At 40.4% G+C, this 22303-nt stretch overlaps 1 protein-coding gene across 1 annotated transcript; it reads right to left on the reverse strand.

Moving 5' to 3' along the window:
- Window positions 1–820: 820 nt before the first annotated feature.
- LRRC30 (leucine rich repeat containing 30) lies at window positions 821–4484 on the reverse strand. Its single transcript, XM_082291969.1, has one exon. It carries the CDS (start codon window positions 4382–4384, stop codon window positions 3356–3358), a length of 1029 nt encoding a protein of 342 aa, XP_082148095.1. The 5' UTR covers window positions 4385–4484; the 3' UTR covers window positions 821–3355.
- Window positions 4485–22303: the final 17819 nt, after the last annotated feature.

Here is a 22303-nt window from a genome sequence, read left to right on the forward strand (position 1 = left end):
AATGTACCACCGATGGGATTGATGACAGCTGAGAAGAAAATTCTATAGCCCTATTGTGCATTACATTGATTCCAGCCAGCTTGACCCCTGACTATATTCTTTCTACTTTGTTCTTGTTTTTTGCTTTTTCTTTTGTCCACATCAAGAGTTTTTTCTAAGCACCTTGAGAGCCTCCCTGAGCAACAGCCATAGAAAAGCCACCATGCCAGAAAAGAATCCTTTCTACCAGTGGAACCCACATTTTCCATTCCTTTAAAGAACACTACCACCACCAAAAATAGTAGATGAATCAAATGTTATGCTGCTGTGAAGCTTAGGATGAGAAAACTTCAGTGCTTACCAGAAACAAGAGTAATATTCTGCATACAGTTCTCTGAAAGATTATAAAATTAAACTTGTATCATTTGATATACACATAAGTGGTATTGTTGTCATATATTATGAGATATGACTACAGGCCCTGCAGCCTTTCAGTTCCTTTTTTCCTTGTCATTTGCACAGCTAATATCAGATGACAACGCTGAGATCCACCAATTCTTTTCTAATGCCCTGCTCAAAACTAGAGCCAGCATGTGACATTATGCATTCTATCTCCCTTCTGTGCCCTTGCTTGCTTCTTCTGTCTTGCTCCCTCTCAGATGCAAGTACATATGTCATTAGTTGCCTCTCATGCATATTTTTATACAATAACAGTGGTATACAATATTTTCTTTTTATAGGAAGAATTCAGAACGCTACCTTCAGTCATGAGAGATAATTTTCTGTATCTCTGAGAAAGCTCTATAAGGGCCTTGGCTGAGGAATGAAAAAAAAGACTAAAGCAGATCAGTAGAAATTATTTTCTTAATGGTAAAATCTGAATTATACATTAAAGTACCATTTATTCAATCAATTTTATTATTCTGTTTAAAAAGGCAGTCACTTTTATGTGTTTCATATGCTTACAAAGGTTTATTAGCTTGAGTAAAAGGTCATTATTACTCAATTGAGTAATTTAATTTTAAATTATTGGTATTGCACTTCATATTATAACTGCTTTTGCAGATGCATTTGATTATGTCAAATTTGCCTTTTAATCCTCTGTCTGGAGATCATTTTCTTGAATCGTTCACTGTTTCTCACCCTCATAGTGGTATCCTAATGAACACACGCAGTCCAGCCTCACATCTTCCATGTAAATTACTGTGCATACCTCTCCTAGTCAGATCATATCAGAGGCTATCTGGTGTCATATAATCCTGGATACTGACATGTGGAAAATCTTTTCAGGTGATTAATGCCATAGGCATCTAATTTTCCTGCAAAGCAATATTGCAGTGTTTACGTGAATGCCAGACTAAGGGATATGAAATGAGCATTTAGAAAAGTTAATAATCTGTCCCTAATCCCCTCCAAGAATTATCTGTTGGTATTTCTAAAAATAATTGCAGCTTTATTCCTTGTTGCTAATGGAATCACATATTAATTTATTAGATGCATTTTTCATTAAAAACTTGGAATTTTGCATAGGTGAAATAAATACGTGTAAAGCTACACTAAAAATATCTTTGCATTTGAAATATATATTAAGTAAAAAAATTCACAAAATATTTGTTTTCTTGCTTTGTTTGCTTAATGCTTGAACAAATATGCCCTTCAAAAAGGTTTAATGTTTGCTAGAAACATGAGATTTGTCCTTGACTGCACACTTGGAGACTGTGATTTCCAGGCCTAACACTGAAATTCTCAGTTAAGATACAAATCATACGCAAAACAATCCAACACAATAAAATATCAGGTCAGGCAGACCCAGGGTGGAATATTCTGTGAGCAGCAATTCCTCATTGCTAGCATTCAACGCCACACTGATAATGTCAGTGTGCCCAAAGGTGCTGCCTTTACTCACATGTACCTATGAATTACATAATTGTCTGCTTTATCAGGCTGCTCCTACCTCTGCTGAGGAGCTTTTCCCTCAGCCAGGGATTGCCCATTAACTTCACTAGAAGCAGGATCAGTCTTTCACAGCCTTCTATAATTTTGAACAAATTATGTTTTAGAAAGTAATCATTGATTCCTGAGATTTGACATAGGAAGCACTTTGAAAATGGCTTTGAATACTCATAATTAGCTCAAGAATTACAGCCTCATTCCTCTCTTACACTGCCATTACAAGCATTTATCTCAGCTGATTTCAACAGAGCTGCTTCTGTTTTACACTGGTGTGAGGGAACAAGAAACCCAAGTTGCATAAATTGTTAACAGCTCTTTCATACTGCCTCTTTATTACCAGATAAAACTTTGATGAAGGACATTCACAGAAGATCAATATGAGAAACCTCATAAGACTTGACTTTTATGCTGCTGGCTGATACCGAAAATCCCAGAAATAACTATTTGTTTTTGAAGCTCTTACTTAAGGTGATGACTGGGTTGATGCTGCTTTTCCTGAAGGAAATATTTCAACTTTAGGAGATGTACTGCCTCCTGAGTAAAGTTACTCCATAGCTTGGATTGCAGGGATATGGGAAAGGGAATGGAGAGCAGTTGTACATGTAACAATGAGCAACTCCATCCTTTGTGTGAGGGAAGAAGCCACAGTCCTTTCTCTGCTTTGTGCAGATGCTGCTCCCGGCTGTGATGCACTGCTGTCAGCATCCTAGGAGGCTCCAGGGAAGGGTTGCTTGTCTCATCAGGGGTACGAGGAGCTCTGGGGAAGTTTGGGATCTACTTCCAAAGAACTGGGAAATTGCCTCATCACTGGCAATCTCTACCTGTAATTTACACAAGCCAGAGCACAGCTGTGGGGTAAACAACAAGTGGTATTGAACTGGCCAGTAATATACTGTCTGTGAGCTAATATAGCTCAGGATATATTCACTGCCCAAAGCAAACATTTTCCTTGAGATTCACTTAGATAGCAGTGTTTGTTTATGTAATGGTTTACCTGTGTATGAAGAAGTGAGCAGGAGTAGAAATGCAACGGCAATCACAGAGAGAAAGTCTAATTTATATTAATATTTCTCCAACCTAATCGCTGTCAAATACACATTTCTGCACATCCAGCAGTCTGCTTTAACTTGTTTCTGTCAAATGAAGAGCAAATATTTTATCACAAGTTTGTTGTTGTGTTTTCTTCTAAAAAAACCCCCAAGTATCACAACAGTGAAGGTTACAGAGGTAGCCATTTTTAGAACGTTTGCTCTTCACACACTTGATCAAGACCATTGTACTTTACTTGCTTTCCTCCAACTGTTACTAAAGCCATCCACAGCCTTCAAAATCCAAGCATTATGAAGTGGAAATGCCTGTGCAGGAAAGCTCTCTGATGTGATTGAGTCTTGATGACAGGCTTAATCCCAAGCTCAGCAGAAGCTCAGTTGTGCTCCTTTTTGTCTCTGAGGTAGTTGAAGAGGACGTCCAGCCCCCCCTCAACAACCTCGGGCAGGGGCCGGGACAAGGGGTTGTGGGCGATGTGGAGGCCTTTGTCCATCGGGTTCCAGGCAATGCGGCGCAGCCGGCGCAGCAGGTACAGGTCATCTGGGAGGCTCTGGATGGCATTGTAATCAACGTTCAGCAGCTCCAGGGTGCTGACATAGCACAGAGACCGCGGCAGACTGCGTATGTTGTTATTTTCTACAATAAAGATTTGCAGATTCACCAGATACTGGATACTCTCTGCGATGTTTTCCAGCTTGTTGGACCCTAGGTGCAAGAAGTCTAAGCTTCTCAGGGCGAAAATGCAAAGAGGAATTTGCACAAAGCGGTTGTTACTGAGGTTCAGTTTCCTCAAACTTGTCAGGTCGGTGAAGCTCAAAGGCAGTTGTGAGATGCAGTTGTGTGAGAGGCTCAGAACCTCCAGCTTCCTGCACAAGCTGAGCTCTGCTGGCACTTCTTTCAGGCAATTCATATTGACAAACAAGACCTTCAGGTTCCTCAGCAGCCCGATCTCCTTAGGCAGACACTTGAGGCAGTTGCCACCCAAGTTCAGCACTACCAGCCTGTCCAGCTTCCCCAGCGAAGGAGGAATCACCACCAGCTGGTTGCGTGAAAGGTTCAGCTTCTGCACCTCGTGCAGTCCCCACAAGAAGTCAGGTGTGCTGGTCATCCCTTTCATTATGAGGCTCAAGCTGACATAACGCAGTCCCCTTTTCAGCAGTGACTTGGGCTCTCTCCCTGCGAGAAGGGCGTCTTCCCATGCAGGCAGCTTTGGGCCTCTCCTAAGGAAAACCATGCTCCTTCGCTCCTCGTTCTTCGAGTGCTCCGTTCCCATAACACTCTGATTCACTCCAGAGAGAACTGAGATTTTATTCCCTTGCAATATGCAAATGCCAACAGAGGATGACAGCCTGCAGGAGGTGGGAAAGTCAAAGCAAGGAGACAAGGAGGAGCCTGTGAAGTGCATCTCAGTCCACCGGAACAGTTTCCACAGCTGCTGAGGGAAAGTTTCACTTTTGGGGGCTTATGTTGATCTTGGTGCACAGTCTGTAATGAAACACTTGCTCCTGACTTGTGAGCAAACCTGTTCAATTCAAACTGAATGCCACAAGACAGCTGTCACTGTCATTTGGCCTGGGCTTTATTGGACAGATATGTATCTTCACTGCAAAAAGGTCACAAGGATGCTGTATATAACTTCACTATGTCAGCTTTCTTGGCTATCTGGTACATATCACGGCTGCAGGACAATTAGCATGAGTGAGTTAAAAAAAACCAAACAAACAAGCTAAAGAAGAAAACAAGCAAAGAAGCTGTCATTTCAACTCAGATTTGAAGGATGTTTTCATAATCACTTTTATTTTGGTTCCTGATTTCCCTGAAGTAGTTACCAGTCTACCAGGAAGTTTTGTATGCTGCAAAAATACTGATAAAGACTTTTTATGTCAGTCCTTGTTTTCTGCTTAGTTAAAAAAATAATGTTCACAATAAGTTTTAGCTTTTATATCTCCTTTGTGGTGAGGATTGGCCTCTCTCTTTTCAGAAAGGGTACCAACTTCACTGCAGGAGTGACATTTTGCAGTAGTATCTGTGCCCACTTGGATGATTTCTTGCTGCACACAGCACCAAGTGTGAGCAGTCATATCACACAGTTCTAACCAAATTACTCTGTCCTAAACGTCCTGTGATACTTTCACATCTATTAACCAGATTCTTGGGGTCTGATTCTTTTGTGCTCTAGAAAATGGAGCCTCTTGATGTCCCTTCCCCTGTGAACTTTCATGTCTTCCTGGGCTATTCTGGGGTACAGGGAGATGAGCAGTCAAATAGCTTGAACTGTAAGTGACATTTAGATCCAATATAGAGGGGCTGATGGAAGAAGAAAGAAGCAGTGAGGTATAATAATACCCAACAACAGCTGAAGTGAGCTCTGCTGGTGAAAGGAAATTGTATTGCTACAGGAGTACATACGCAGTGAGTTTAAGCTCAAAGGGACCATAAAAAGGATTTGCAAAAGCTCCAGGTATCATCTAAACTAGTCGAAAATTGCAACAAATAGTACAAGACTTTCAGGACTTTTCTTCTCCATTGAATCAATGGTGATGAAGGTGTGTTGTTGCCTTCGGAGAGATTTGGTGATGAGGGTACCCTCCCTAACCATCTCATTTCAGAGATCCTCACCTTAAAACCTTGTGTTAGCTCAGATGCTAAAGGATTATGCAGAAGACTGCATCTGGAAGTCAAAGCACTCCAGCAACCACTTTGGAGTCAATCCCCACAGCCCCTTCTTACTGCCAAGCACCACTCAGTCTCCTCTGAGCTTTGGGTCAGGGCTCTCCTTTGAGCGTCAGGATCCCTCATAGAGCTGCATCTGCTTGGGAAGAGAGGGCAGAGAGGGGGCATTCTTGCAGTTGTGTCTGAAAAGTGGGGTCCTTGGAGACCTCAGGAGAGCAATCAGGACCACGGGGAGCAGTGCAAGACAGTGGCGAGCTGAGCAAGCTACGCAGTTAAAACGTGTTTGAACAGGGCTGCGTGACACAAAACCAACTTGTGCTGGGACTGAAATATTGCATTCCCTGGAGTGCCTGGATGAGCCTGAAAAAGGCTGAGGCCTTTAGGTCTAACCTAACTCTGGTTAGAGTGAGCTGGCAGCCTGTGAGTCACAGATCCCTCCCTCACACGCACTTTTTGCCAGTATTCCTCAGTTTACAAATAAATGTTATACTAATTGCCATCACAGCTGTAAGCTCTGGCTCAGTGTTCTTGTTAACCATCATCCCCACACGCTGCCCAGAATGGGAGAGGAGATGCTCAGGGGGAAGAGGAAACCCAGTGGCTTGGGCAAGACTGGGCCTTGCATGATGGGGCCCTAAAATGTGGCCCTTCATCCCAAGCCGGTGGAGGAGAGAAAGCATGAGCCTCTCATGAGCTCTGCCTTTGGGTTGTCTGCCCAGCTGCTGTTAAAAATGCAGTTATTCTCAGAGAGCATCCATGGATTTGAACATGGCATTTTGCTTCTGTGGGGCAAACGCAAAGGGAAGAAAAAGGCTTTTTGGAGAGCATGTGTAAAATTAGGCATTTCCTTTCTTTTAGTCTCACTGCTGAAATGAGGAATCTGCCTCAGAGAATCTGCCAGAATCTGCCAGAGACTGGCTTTGCTCCCCGTGGCTGGGCTCCCACCTGTGACCATGGCCCCATGGTCACTTCAGAGATCTTTCTTCCACAGGTCACTTTTAGTAACAAATGAAAACAGAACACAAAGGAAGCACAGTCTCCCTGTAGCCACTGCCTCCCCCCATGGCTGGCCAGATATTTTTGGATGAGAACGTTGTTCCCATCTCCAAAACACACTGGAGTTCACTGCCTGGGGACTTGGCAGTGCCTACTGTGGCTTCTCACCACAGAAATCCTCGTTTCCTAACAGCGTGACTCAGCCAAAGTGCTCTGTACCCTGCCCTGGCTTTGCATCACACTGTCCATTTGAAACTAAGCCTGTGATACAGCCCAGCAGAGTCTGGGCTGGGCTGTTGCTGGAAAGCTTCACCAGGGGATCTCTATCAAAGAAAAATTCTTGCTCTGCTTCAGCCTCACAGCATCTCCTGCTATTGCGCTGCTGTATCTCCACTGCCTGCCAGACATCAAGCAGCAGCAAAGGGGATTTAAAAAAGAAATTCCACATCTGCAGCTCTCATTGTCCAGTTCCCTTCCTGCCTCTGTGAGTATCATAACCTCTGCATGAAATAAAAAAAAAAAGACAAACCATTTCCTATTCTTTGTTCTCCAACAGAAAAACAGGCTATTGAGCATGCTTGCAGTTGTGGAGATGGGAAAATCTGAGGTAACCAAATTAATTTTTTTCCTGAAATCGAGATAATAAAACCACAGTGGCCTCATCTGGACATCTCAGGAACTAAAATTCTGTACGAAAATAGTCCCTTGTCTTTTGGTGTCCTGGACTGGCTTTGTTCAAATTCTTCTCATTTCCCTTTTTTCTGTGCTGCCTGCTGCCCTACCCTGGCCCATGCTGCGCTGGGCTGTGAGGATGAATCCGTTCCTTTGGAATGCTCTTAGGCAGCACTGACCTGTGTCCACACAGCCTGGCAGAAAGCAGAATTTTGTACATGCAGGTTTGGAAGCCCAGATTGGTGGGCTTTACATGACACAGTGTACTTTGTAGATTAAAAGAAAATGTTAGCATGCAAGGGAAAAAAATAACCCAAAGCTTGTTGTAACAACTTTGTAGTCTAACCAATATAATAAAAGAAACTGCACTATTAACAATGATAAAAAACTGATAAGCTGACAAAAATGACAAGCTGTATTTTCTGACATTCTTTGACAATGCAAATTATTAGATTTTTTTTTTTCTTAAGGAATCAGGATTGTCAGCCCTAAAAAAACCTGAAGATGAGTTCACAAAAGACCTGGAATTTTAAAGTCTATTATCTTTGGGATCTTTTATTTGTCTTCAGGTTTTGAGTCTGCAAAATGCACTTGGGAAACATTTTCTAGCTTTTTTCTGCATCCAGGCAGGACTTGCCATAAAACCAATTGCATTGGTTTTAAGTCAAAGTTGAGATCATCACATAATTACTTTTCCATACGATGTGAGCTTTTAATGAAATATCTGATACCATCAGGCCTTTTATGCAACCATAGCTATTTTGACACACTGAGTTTAAATTTTGTTTTTGCTGCAAAACCAATCCTGTCATTGTCTTTTAAATTACTGAGCTTACAATAGATACCTATAGTTTCATTATCATATATGTCTAGGTTCATAATTGATTTTGAAACAAGTTTTGTGTTCTGTATGGAGGAAAAACCTTATATAGTTCCTCTGTCTCAATAACTTTACAAATGTATTAATATAAGAAGAAATTCTTTAAATCTTTAAGCATAACCATTTCTAAAATGCTGGGAAATTCAAACCACACTCTTTTGGAAGAAATTTTCATTTCATTCATTACCTAGGTCATAATAAACACCTGTTTAAATGAGGATGCAGAAACTACCTAACCATTCCTGTGACAGGAAGGATGATTTGGCTAAAAAGGGTTAACTTGTTCCAAGTTCAGCAGAAAACAACAGTCATGCTGGAGAAATATTCATTACAAATACAGCTGCAGCTATTGAACCGTCTTTTCTTTTGCTATTTCTTTCCTCTGAAGTAAATAAAGGGTTTTAAAAGTATCAGTGCCATTCAGACTGCCAGAGAAATCCTCTGGTTGTAGTACTAAGGAAGCAAATTTTGTAGGGTTTTAACTAGTTTGTAGTGGTTTGTTGATCTTGCAGCTATTCTGAAATATTAAGTCAAATTTTAATGGTAATTTGAGATTTATGAGATGTGACACAAGACAGAAACAATTCTTAAGGCAATTTCGGATTTCCTGTTAATTTGTTTTTAATTATGGTGCTGTTAACAGCTTTTAATGACTGTTTGTCCCTGGAGCTTTCTTGGAATGTTTCATTAAGGTCCCATGTGGAGCTGCTGGATTGCCTGACCCATGAAGAATTGGACCTTGAGGTGAATGACTGCCTGTGCAGGGGCTCATTTTTCTGCAGGCCTCTTGACAGAAGACAAGCTTGGACTGAACATAGTATAAAAATATAAAAGAGAGATTTGGGGTTGTGAGCGTAAGCGAGCCTAGAAATGACAGGCTCTTCCTCCTGATTGTCAGGGATAGCAGCAATTCTTCTATGACATGGGATTACAGGAAGTTTTATTCCTTTTTTGCAAACTTGCCATAGTATTTTGAAATTCCAGAAAATACATGAATGACTGGTTTGCCACCTCCTACTTCTGCCACAATTTCCCTATGTGTACACAAGTCCAACAGCTGGTCTGTCTGTTTGTATAAACAGAGGCAACCCGTGATCCTACACTGTGCCATCATCCATGTTCTCTGGGGCCCTGTTTCACCTGGTGCCCATGACAGTTCTCCCTGGCACCATCAAAACTTGCTTCCTGTAGGTGCTTGCCCACTCTGCAGGAAAAGGGGTGTGTAGCACACAGATGTGCCCTAGGGCACACCGCCATCCTGCAGGACTGCACAGAGGGCTCTGCCCTGCTTTATTTAGCCATCTGCACACAGTCTTCATGACTCAGCCTTCTCCTCCTCTTATGGCTAGTGTGGTGACAGATTTGACACCAGTTACAAATGTATCTGAAGTCATTACATGGAGGATAGCATTGCAATATAGAAAGCATACACTGCTCTATTTTTCATCACTACTTTTGTGAGCAGTCACATCTACATTCATAAATTTCTGTAAAATAGCCTGTACCTGTCTGGTAGCAATATGGATGTTTGCTAAATGCTGCTCAAAGGCTGTGGCTTTCTGAATAAATTTGAAAAAAAATTTGGAGCAGATTGTCCAAATTGGACGAAGTACTTTTACTATAACTGCTGCCACATGCCCTCTGCCACAGGTACTCTTTTCCACAGAGCTCTTGAAGGTCATTTTCCTACATTTTGGATATGTAGTAAGAAAAGAGCAATTCTTGGAAAGTAGAAGAGACAGCCTGATAGTTCCTTGTCTAAATCTAATCTGATATATTAAGACATGTTTCTTGGCCTGTCTCACAGAAGCAGTTAGATCATGTAAGTGTCCATCACATGCCTACACGGTTGGCCGGCCTTCCTTCCTTCCTTCCTTCCTTGCTGCCTTCCTGCCTTCCTTCCTTCCTTCCTTGCTGCCTTCCTTCCTTCCTTCCTTCCTTGCTGCCTTCCTTCCTTCCTTCCTTCCTTCCTTCCTTCCTTCCTTCCTGCCTTCCTGCCTTCCTGCCTGCCTTCCTGCCTTCCTGCCTTCCTGCCTTCCTTCCCGCCTTCCTTCCTGCCTTCCTGCCTTCCTTCCTTCCTTCCCGCCTTCCTTCCCGCCTAAAGTCCTTCCAGACTTATTTCAGTGCCTGGAACAGATTCAGTCCAGCTGCCTGTGGTGTACAATGCCCAGCTTTCTGAAGCATCTTGTGCCCAGGGGTTACATGTCACTCTGGAATGATGGGAATATCCCCACCCCTTGTAAAGCTGTTGCTCAGATTAGCAGGGTTTTCTTAAACATCCACGTGTGTGGAGAGTCCAAAAATAAGCATGACTCTATGGGCTGCTGGCAAAACTCCCAGTTCCTCCTCCAAAGACTGTTTTAGTATTCTAAGTTTAATGGGTTGTTGTAGTTGCCTAGATTTCAGGAATCTGAGAATCCAACCTCTGTTCTGGAAACAAAAGGCAGAGAAAACCCTGAGGGTCCCAAGAGGAGAGAGGAATTTCCATGGGGTCCTACTTGAGGTACCTGTAGTTCAGAGACAGATGGGACTTAAGCAAGACCATCCGTTCAGCATTATCTAGTAACAGTCTTTAAGATTCTCCTTGCTCAATCTGCCAACATGCTGATTTTAACAGAATTTTTAGAATCAGCAATTCTCTCCAATCCATAGTCAATGTCAATGTGCCTCTGTTTTGGCTCCATGAGAGTTTGTATGCCACAATAAAGACCAGATGACTCAATGTTATCTATTGCAAAATTCCTTGCTGCTGTACCAATATCTCTCATTTTTATTCTAATCGTTTAGGTGTATCTGAAAACGCTGGAAAAAGCCAGAGGGAAGTTGAAAACTTACTTCAGAAATATTATGAAACACTAAGTGATCCAGGTCTTTGTGCCTGATTTAGTGTATAAAATAAATGCATGCTTCTCCAGTTGAAAGCACAAGTCCTTTTTATCTCAGTCCTCACGAAATTTGGTAAATCAGTACTGAAAATCAATGGGACCCAGTATGAAGGGGTTTAGGTATTTCCATCCAGAGTCCATTACAAGAATGATTGCAAAAAAGAACTTAGGAAATAATTCAATCAAAGCTGTTGTGGAGCCTTAATCCCAGATCCATAATTCTTACACAAATTTTACTGATATAAGAAGAAACTCTGCATTTACCTTCATATGCCTGATAAATGATGAGAGAATCTAATTAAAACTCCCTAAAACACATACCAGTGTCTCAGTTTGGGATTTTTCGGAGACATTATCAAATGAAAGAGCAGACATCCCTCTAGACATTTGAAGACTCGATGCCGACAATTAATAGCTTGACTTTTAAATTTCCAAGCTCTAATTTAAGGAAACATATTGAATGCTTAGCTCAAAGGGCTTTAGTGAACACATAAAATTTCTGAAGCAATCAGTAAAGCAATGCATCTAGGCATTATTAGTATGACAGTGATATTTAAAATGTTATGAAATAATACAGGTCACTGTATGGTCAAACAAAAGCTGGTGAGATCTGAGCCAAGTTGCAGGTAAGGGGAGCTGAGGACATCACACAGAGCACAGCCTGGAGGCAGAAGATATAGCTCAGTAGGAGAAAAAAGCACATGAAAAGCAACTTGCATAAAAAAACTACCTTAAAAGTAATAAAACAGAGTAAATCAAAGCGAAAAATATGATCTTCAAGCCCAAGTACAGGCAAAAGGAAAAAGGAAAAGAAAGACCCACCCATAATTGTCCTCTCTTATTTTACAACCTCTAATGAGCAACTTCCCAATAGAGAATCAAACACGAATCTGTTCTGTACCTGAACATCAGAAGAGATTAATTGTGGTGTACAGCCACAGGGTTTCAGCACTTACTGGACTGTGAGAAGACAGGATCTTGTAGTTAATGATTCCACCTGAGGTGGAATGACAGCACATTCGGCAGCCGTGCAGGTAAGTGGAAGGGGAGCACTGATGCTCTGATATGTGGCCAGGTCGGCTAACAACAAGGTAAGCTTTTTCAAAAAGGTGGAAAATGATGTGTGGCTCAAAAGGATTGCAAATGGCATTTAGAAATGAATTAAAATAGGAAGTTGGATGGGGTGAGCAGGGTAAGAAGCTGAGGTATTTTATTTTTAATCATATCTTCCTGGACCAGGGAAGATGACAAGCAATATTTGCAGAGCGTTTGAAACAATAGTGTCAGCCTGTGCATTGGTCATTACTACATGCAGAACTCAAAAAACTGATGAAAGTAATTCTATGATATGGTTGCCTGTGAGATTGGAGACTAGACATGGTGACCCATATTGTCCCTTCCCATATTGTGGTCTTAAATTTGACCTCTTCTTCTGCTGTCTTCAACTCCCCTACATGTGCAAAATTCAGGAGCCTTGGTTCACAGGCCACTGCATTCATATTATCTTTGGTGCTGATCTCCACATTTTCTGCCTCACTGCATTTCACTTTTAGTTTACTAGATTTGAACAAATGTAGGCAATTAGAGGAAAGTGCAATTATAACAGATTTGCAGATGACAAGAAATCTTATCTGTAGCCAGGGCTGAGTGCAGACATGACCTGGGCTGGTGGGCTCAGAGCAATGTGCTGGCAGATGCTAGCAGAAGGTTACAGTCTATTTCCTTCCCTCTTCCATGGAAATGCATTCTAGTTTTCCAAGGCTAATGATCTTTGCTAAGCCATTTCATGAGGCCAGGCTGAATATACAATATGTTACAAATGTCTTAATTCAGTCAGTTTGGCAATCCAAAAATTATTGTTCTCAGATGTATTTAACCAGCAGTCTGGAAACCACTGGTGTTCTATGGGTTTAGACAAGTAACATTTCAGGAATATAGATTTTGGCAGCTTCACTTTAAAAGCCCTAGTGGAATTGAGCAGCAAGAAAAGTGATTCTAATATGATGGTTTTACCTCCCCCTTAAATGATGGTATCATGATACAGAAATAATAAATGGTAATATATGGGGGAAAAGGAATGGTGCTAGTCCCCCACTGATAAGGCAGAGCAAACATTTGTCTGCAGCCACCTGTTCTTGAACTTCTCTAACTGTACTTTTTCACTCTCTCACTCTGGAACAAACTATGTGCAAGTGGGAAAGAGCTAAGTGCATTTCCTTGGGTGGAAAGCGATACGGAAATACCAAACACTGTCTGCTACCTGACATAAATACTGATCTAAAAATACACCACCTTCCCCCTAAACCCCCACTTTACATCATAAATGAAGCATAAGCAGACCCCAGAAAGACTGAAGCAGAATGTCTACTGAATTTATGATTAATAAGCATGTCAAGTTTTATAACAGCATCCTTATGTGGACACAGCTAATGGCCTTAACATTGCTTCCAGAATCAAAATTGAATGGTTGAGCAGATTTAGCTTCAGGAAGGCCCACAGTGATAAGGGAACCATCAGAGAAAATATGTGTACACATTTTTCAACCTGTCAAGTGAAAAGAATCACAGATGATGATAAGTCAAGGATATGCCCTCTCCTATATGAGTTGTATGAATGTTTGTGCTGAACAAGGCTTCTTCCTAAACAAGAGGGAAAAGGTGAATGTAAGCAGCAGCAAGATGCATGATTATCCCTTAAATTACACTCACACAAGAGCAATAATTACTCTGAATCAGCATTTAAACAGGGAGAATTGGGATTTGCTGCTCAAAGCTGCTGTAAATTGCTAACCCTGTGAGAAGTGCAGGAAGAAAAAAGAGCACAGGTAAGTGCGGCAAAAAAGGGGGCACAGATTTGGGTAAGCAACAAACAGATTTGAGAATTATATAGATTTTTGGGGGGAAGGATTTCACCTGTCGGTTCTTATCAAAGCCTCTAGAATACATCTCAGGCCCCAGGGACTGAGCCAGGCTGTGGGTGCTGAGGATTAGGAAACTGTAAGCTGGAGGACAACCTAAGGAGCTGCCAATTTGATGTACATTTCCTTCCTCTGAGGCACTTGGTGCTGAAGACAGGGCTGAAAGGAGTGTGCACCAGCCAGGCCTCATACAGAAAGACTCAAATGCCACAAGAACTTGTTCTGTTTCTAATTAGGAAAACAATGTGTACAGATATGGACACAGGTAAAATGGAAATCACTGGACATGGCATGTTGTCTAAATATTGGTAATTGCTGCTGGATCAATCTCCTGGGAAGGTCAATAATTGTCTAGTTACAGACGTTATTTGTGTCAACTCAAACTGTACCCTGCAAATCTCATAAACAAATCTTAGCTATTACTATAATGCTTACATGCTTTATTAGTTTTCAAAGAAGTGCTTTGAAAGAAAAAAGATGCTGTAAAGGTAGAAATCATAAATTATGGTGGATTCTCCATTAGCAGCAGTATAAGGCCATAACATATCCTTGCAGAAGTGGTATCCAGATAACTTATTGAACTATCCAGGCAATCACTGAAAGCATTTAAGGAGACTGTCATCTTGAGTTGACATGTGCAGCATATAACATCTGCTACAAAAATGTTAGCTGATTTTGTGAGATTCTATTTCTATGTAGTAAGCACATCTGTGCACCACTGATTTGTGAGAACATCAGCTGTGGTAGACCAACAGTCTCTCTCTCTTATTTCACAGCCTGGCAAACTTTTTTCCCACTTTGCTCTTATTGGGACAGCCTAGCAAACACCTTTGATGTTTTTACCAGAGAATGGACCAGCAGTGACCAACAGTGCTACAGAGGCAGTTTTTCTTAACCAGCTGCTGGAACTGCAGTGCAAATCTATATGCAGTCTATATTTCTTACACTACAGTATGTACAGCTTGTAGGAAGTATTAAATTTTACTACTGCAGCTTAAAAAAAAAAAAATAGAATTAGGCAAGACACTGCAGCACTAACTCCGGCCTCCTCCTTATGTGCTCCATAGCGAATCCTTCTCAAGACACCAGGGAGCACAGTTTCCACCACACAGCTCAGCTGAGGTTTAAGCTTTGGCATCACCACACTTGAAACAGCAGAGCTCCAGTTCCTGCTCTGTGCTGACCTGAAAGCAAGGGTGGCCCCTGATGAAAACTTACTTCCTGAGACATTTAGGCAATTTGGGGTCTTCTAACACAAGTGCTGAGAGATGGGCTTTGTTTCAGACATAAAGAACACACGTGATATAAATCCCTCTATTCTGGGGAGGTCCCCATTGACAAGAGGTAAGCCCATCTACAAGACAGGCTGGAAGGAGGATCTGGAAAAGTACAAGCCTGTCAGTCTGACCGCAGTGCCAGGGAAAAACATGGAGCAGTACATTTGAGTGGCATCATGTGGCATACACAGGCCAACCAGGGATCAGGCCCAGCCAGCGTGAGTTTATGAAAGGCAGGACCTACTTAACTAAACCTTTATCTCTTTACAGGTGGCCATTATTTTCATATGATATAGACATATATTATATATTTCCAACATAATTATTAAAATTATATTAACATTATACTATGTTCTATGTATGTTTTGTAGATGTAAAAATAACTTTTTTTACGCAATCTATTGCATTTAGATAATTGTGACTAGGTGAAGCTATTTTGTATTCTGGGGCATTGACTAGACAAAAATATTTTCTAAACAACAGGCCAAATCCAGAATCAATGTCAGTCAATGCTGTTTATTTTGGAAGTCACACCTGTTAGTTTTTAGCTGGAATGTGACCCTCTGGCTTTGCATCTTAAGCATTCAGACATCTCAAAGTCAAAAATGGGGGGGCTTTCTTACAGACTCTTGCAATCACATCTCTGCATCCCTTCCTTATTTCTGAAGTTAGAAAGAGCTCTGTCTACTGATTAATGGAAAACTATGCCTGAACAGCTAATTTCCTTTAATTCAAACTCTTCATTGGCATTTTAGTGGCAAGTAACTGTACAACATCTATTGAATTTGTGCAGTTGTTGTGGCAGGTAAGACACGTAACATAAGACACATCTGCTCAAGTCTCTAGATCTTCATTGAACAGAGATTTGCACACAGTGCTGAAGTTATTAAGTGTACATCGTATAATTTATTAATGGAAAGACCATTAGTTCCTGACAGAAGCTAGGAAAACAAATAACTGTATAAATATTTAAGGTATTAATTCAAAGACTTTCAAGGAACATGCAGGGGACACTGGAGTATAGGAGCCAGGCCTTCTGTAAGGCTTGTGATTGCAAGATTCCTTTGTGAGATTTCTTCTCTCTAAACCACTGAGCATCCTAGTAGAGCGTAAAGGAGTCATTGAAATACTTCATCAATTATATAAGAATAGATGCTTAAATATATCAAACTATATGTACAATTCAGGATAGATTGTCTCAGCTGATGATGTGATTAAACTACTGAAATATTGTTTGCTTACAGGAAAAGATACTCAAATTGTGCTTGTATTCAGATGACAAAAAATAAGATTTGAAGTCTCTTATAATATTGTGGCATTTTGTCAGAATATCTCTTATTCAGAGAGATTTTGAAACTGAGATCTTTAATATTCCTAGGTGGCTTACAGAATTGCTAACCACTGGCTCTGGCTGTGTTACTCGATCTTCTCGTAGGATTGGGACTGCCTAGGAAGCATAGCCTCACAGCTTTTCTGGGAAAGCTAAAAAGCCATGGCACGTGCTTACTTTGTTGTTTCCAGAACTGGAGATGCCTCAGAAATAAGACGTTTGTCTTTCTGTGGCTGAAAAGTGTTCAGCCCTGGCCAGAGAGGGGCACACTTCTCCACAAGCAGCATCTGGCCTGCCTTTAAAACACAGCCTGATTACAGATGCCTCTTTCTGCCCTGCCTCTGGAGGTGAAGATGGCAAAGCCTGGCCAGAGAGAGAGCAGGCAGCGCAGACACCCTCTGCCCAGTGGCACAGACATGGTCAGGAAGCTGGAAGCTGGGGCAGAGCCATTGGGTACTTGTGACCCGGAGCTTTTATTTCGGAGGTATTAGTCTTGTTTTAGCCATGTAACTCCCAGTTTATGTGCCCTGTATGCAGGTCACACTGCCTTTGGTACTAAACCAGGCGCATTCCTGCACCTCCAACACTTCTGCAAGAGGAGTTCAGGTGGTGTATCGCTACCACTATCCTGTACCCCAATCTCTTCATTGAGTCACTGGCCATTTTATAACTCTGCCCTGTGAAATCTCATCTATAAAGTAGAAATTTGGTACATTGGCTCTTCAGAGAACAGGGGAATCATGAAAACAGAAATATTATTGCTCTAAACCTATTTCCTCACAGTGCCTCAGTCCTGATTCGGAAAGATCGCTTTTAGAGATAGAAGGATAATTCAATCATCATTTAGTTTCTCTTCCTCTGAGACTCCCAGCCAGAAATGATTTATTGAAAATTGTCATGATAGCTGTTATGTTTCAGATATTCTTGGAAAGGCTCTGTCACAATGTGTAGCCAATTCACATGGACACAAAAATTAACTTTATTTTAAAGACAAGTGTTTTAAAATATGTATTAGAGGAAAAAAAAGAATTTAAACTGAACAACTATTAGCTTCCCTAGATAATATATAGTTTTTTAGTAACAATTGCCTATTAATTTTTTACTGCTAGCAAAAGATTTGATCTCAAGCAAATTCTTTGGATTTTGTTGGCTTTGCTGCAGTTGCTGCTGCAAAGTCTGGCATATGGTAATTCCAGGCTCAGTTATTCAATTTTAGGTTTTTTTTGTGGTAAAGTTCAAACTGACTTTAATGAGAGATTTGCTTCAGGATGGGATGTGGAATTTATTATTTCGTCAGTATTACACCATATTACATAGAATATATAAAAGTTAAACCCATTACCTTGGCAAAGCAATTAAACCCATGAACTTTGAAGGTGTCCTACTTTTCAAATGCAAATAAGGTAGTTCAGGAGGAGCCCAATATCAGAAAATTTTAAGGAACAAATGGCTCCATGAAAGTTATTTTTCAAAGGGATGAGGGTAATGTGGCATTTAAACAAAGCAAAAGATAGAAAACATGCCCTTAAATGTAGTGAAACGCTACAGCCAAGAGGCAGCCATTGTACTCAAAATAATTTTCAACCTTGCACATCAGCTCCAGCACCTACACCCCTCTCCCATTCACATTTTTGCAACCTTCTCTGGACTCTGCTTCTTGCAGAAATATATCAGGGAACAGTGTGTGAAATAAGCCTGATACTGTCAATCTTTGGGTACTATATGCATGATGAGGACACTCACACAGCTGATAAGTTACATCAGCTGGTGAAAAATAAATTAATAAATATGTAAAATGAGTAAATAAGCTCCATGCTTTATGAAATAAGCTAATGTTAAACTGTTCAAGAGTAGAAAAACTCCCCTACAGACAGCCTGTCTCATAATTTTTTTCCATCATAGTGGCTGTTTTGCCTGCCTGAAGCATCCAGACCTGGCCAGCTACTCTCTAGATGCCACCAGTTCCAAGTCCCTGCCTGCAGCAGGGTCTGCAAGAACCTGAACGTGGGGTTGCTGATTTGCTTTGGGAAAGGTGTGGGAAAAAAAAAAAAAAATACCATTAAAGAGTAAGCTGGTGGAATCTGCCTTGTGACTACTGGTTGCATTGATTTCAATTAGCACGTTGAAGTGGGTGTTAGCAGGAAAGGAGTTCGAGGTTTTGACTTGCAGTTTTACAGTGCCATCCTGTGGCTGCCTTAAATGCTGCAGAATAAAATGAGGAACACTTGGAGCTTACTGAAGCTTTTGCTATGTAGCAAGATTTTCGCAGGTCTGGACAGTGAAACTATATTAAATTGATTAACAGTAGTTTATATTTCTTGGTTTAAATATTTATGTTTTATTACAAGCATTTAATCTTTAATGTGTTTTAAGTAGTTCTCTACTTTTAAAATACATGTATTTTTGTATTAGTACTAAAAATTTGATTAAGAACCCTGTAAGAATACAATGCACCAAGGCACAGCCTCGTCACAAATAACTTATCAGTGTCTGAAAATTGAGCCAGTGCAAAAGCTTCAATACTTAAAATAAGATTGCCCCGTAAACTTTGTCCTTTTGTCCATATTTATTCATTTATGAATTAATAAGCCATCTGATTTCCCCATGAAGCAAAAGATACATGTGTTCTCTTCTGGGATCCCACCACAAGAAAGACATCAAGGCTCTGGAGTAAATCCAGAGAAGGAATGGCAAGGGAACTTGTAAAGGGTCTGGAGCACAAATTCTATGAGGAGCAGCTGTGGGTGCTGGGGTTCTTTAGCCTGGAAGAAAAGGAGGCTTGGGGGAACCTTATCACTCTACAGCTACCTGAAAGGAGGCTGCAGTGAGGTGGGGGTGAGTCTCATTTCTCAGGTAACAAGTGACAGGATGAGAGGAAATGGGTTCAAGTTGTGCCAAGGGTGGTTTAGTTATCAAGAATTTTTTTTTCCACGGAATGTGTTGAAAAGCATCGGAACAGACTGCCCAGGGAAGGGATGGAGCCACCATCCCTGAAAGTTTTCAAAAAACATGTGGATATGGCACTTGAGACATGGCTCAATGGTGAACATGGTGCTAGGTTGATGATTGGTGATCTTAAAGGTCTTTTCCAGCCTTAACAATTGGATGATTCTATGATTCTATGAAAAAAACCCAACCCCTCTGGAAAGTTTTTAGCCTACGTGTTGTTGGTTTGGGATTTAAAGTTTGGGGTTTTTCCTTGTAGGGTCTTGCATTTGTGGCTTCATTGCCATGCCAATTAATTCAGTCTTACATGTTGTTTGTGTCATCAGCTTACAGAGATCATAGAGTAATTTGGAAATGTTATAATATAAAGTGTTCCCCCAAAATCACAGTATAAACTCTATATGCTTACCTATGTTTATTTTATAGTTGGCTTGTATTTGGTCAGTCTTTGTCAGAACAACTTCCAATCTGCTGTAGTTCTTGATATTTTATCAACAATCCTACAGCAGTAATAGGTATTTTTTTCATGTTCCTCTATATCATTTACAAAATACTCTAAGTGGAAAAAAAAAAAGAAAAAGAAAAGAAAAAAATTGCTTCATTTTACTCTGCATGAGATACCTGTCAGGGGTTTTTTCCTTTCTTTTACACATGAGGAAAGCTGAAAAAAAAAAAAACCAAAGAGAGACAACGATGGCTTTGTGGGCAGCTCAAGATGAGATATACAAACATTATCTTCAGGCTGATGGAGTCTCATACCAGATATTTGGACATTCCTGAGAGTACCTGTGGTGGGGTTGCCTTGGGCTGCAGAGCAGTGGAAGGGAAAGGGGAAAAAGAAGAAAGTTTTTGCAGATGGGGAAGAATTTTAATTACCTCTCACAGGACACTACCTTTGCTTGCTCCCTGCAGGCCACCAGAAATATGCAGGGAGGAATCCAGGAACAGTAAATCCAGCACTGCAGTGTCACTTAAAATCATCATTGACTAAAGTTTGGTAATGTTTTCATTTGTTTAAACACAAGCATTTCTTGATTGAAGTCAAAGACAGCTAGAGAGCTCAGCTCCTAATCTCTCAGCTCATCAAACTGATTGGCTTTGTGTCTTGTTCTCCAAAACAAACCTCTAATTAGCGCTGGAATTTACACAGAAACAGTCACCTTAGTAAATACAGCCTGACGATCCATCCATCATGTGTATAATATTTATGTAGGCACTGAGACACACTGCATATCTTTTCACTATGCAATTCAGATTCTAAACATTTCCAATACCTCATAAATTTTTAATTATAATTCTTTCTAAAGTGGAGCCAATACCTCACTGCATATTAAAAACTGTTAGACTTCGTCTTCAGTGATGAGCCTTTGTTTACACAGCACAAAAGACACAGCAAACACTACTGCCAGCCTCAACAGCATTTAACACAGACTTTGCACTGTGGATAGCTATGTAGGTAGATAGGGAATCCAAAAATAAGTTCTACTTAGTGCAATTTCACTCGACAGGTATTAACCTTAGATTGCCCCATAACTTTGTCCTTTCGCCATATTTATTTATTTATGAATAATAAGGCATCTGATTTCCCCTATTTTCCAAGTCAGGCTATTCTTTCAACACAGCTTAAAGACTGATCCCATAACTACCCGTAGTTAGTTAAATGTAAGAGTATTTAATTCAAAAATCATACACTTCAAATAATGCAGAGTTCATTTCAAAGATAAAATGTGTTAACTCTGTTTCCATTCTATATATTAAAGGTAATGTTTGAATAGTAGAGGATGTCTCTAATAGCATTAAAAAGGTGAAGCACAGAGATTTCCATTTCACAATTTCCCACTTTTATCCACTTGTGAAAATTGAGTTAAAACACATGTAAGGGTGCCCATAAGGTAGCAGCAAAGCACAGTCACCTGCTTTTATAGACAGGAAAGGTTGGTTCTGGTTTTAAAATAATGCTCTCTGAACGACACATTAGGACACTCCTACCGTTCCTCAAATTAGGAACCCGAAATAAATTTTTGAGTTATTATTTTTTAAATGGCTTCTGGTTTTAGTTTTAGGCAGGGCTAATTTCTTGTAAATTGGAAGTGATAAATTATTTAGTTTGCTAATAATGGCATTCCAGATAGGTGTAAGGCACTTTCTTGCAATAGCAGGAATGGCAGTTAAGGTTAAAAATTAGCTCACATTATGCTCACATTTCCTCCCACATTAATAAAGTTAAATTGCCTTTTGAATTGGATTCTATGGCAAATTTCTGTAACAGAAGCTTAAAGCTGACATCAAATTCGTGTTTAAGCGTATAAATAAATTACTTAATTTTAAAAGCTTCAGAAGACAACTGGATATGTTAATTGTTCCACAATTTGGACTAAGGCCACATATTTAAGCTCTTGGCTTTCATCTTATGCCTTCTTTAAGTTTTATTTCTTGCATTATCTCTATATAATCTACAAAAAAAAAGGTAATGAATCCTTGTTAATTTCACACCAAGATCCTTTAACACAGATTTTTTGCATAGGCAGGTGTATCCTCTGAGCAGGAAAATCTCACCACTTGCCAGTAAAAGATCAACCACCAGAACAACACTGGTGTCCTACAGATCTTTTCCCAACTGCATACCTGACTACACTTGAAAAGAAATGTGAAATCACTGAAGAAAAGGTCAGAGGGTGTGATTAACTGATTAACTCCTATTTAATATTTTTTGCAAAATAATAAGGAAGCAAAAGTTGTCCACAAACT

Source organism: Coloeus monedula (genome assembly GCF_965178545.1).
Source record: "Coloeus monedula genome assembly, chromosome: 1".
Taxonomy (NCBI): domain Eukaryota; kingdom Metazoa; phylum Chordata; class Aves; order Passeriformes; family Corvidae; genus Coloeus; species Coloeus monedula.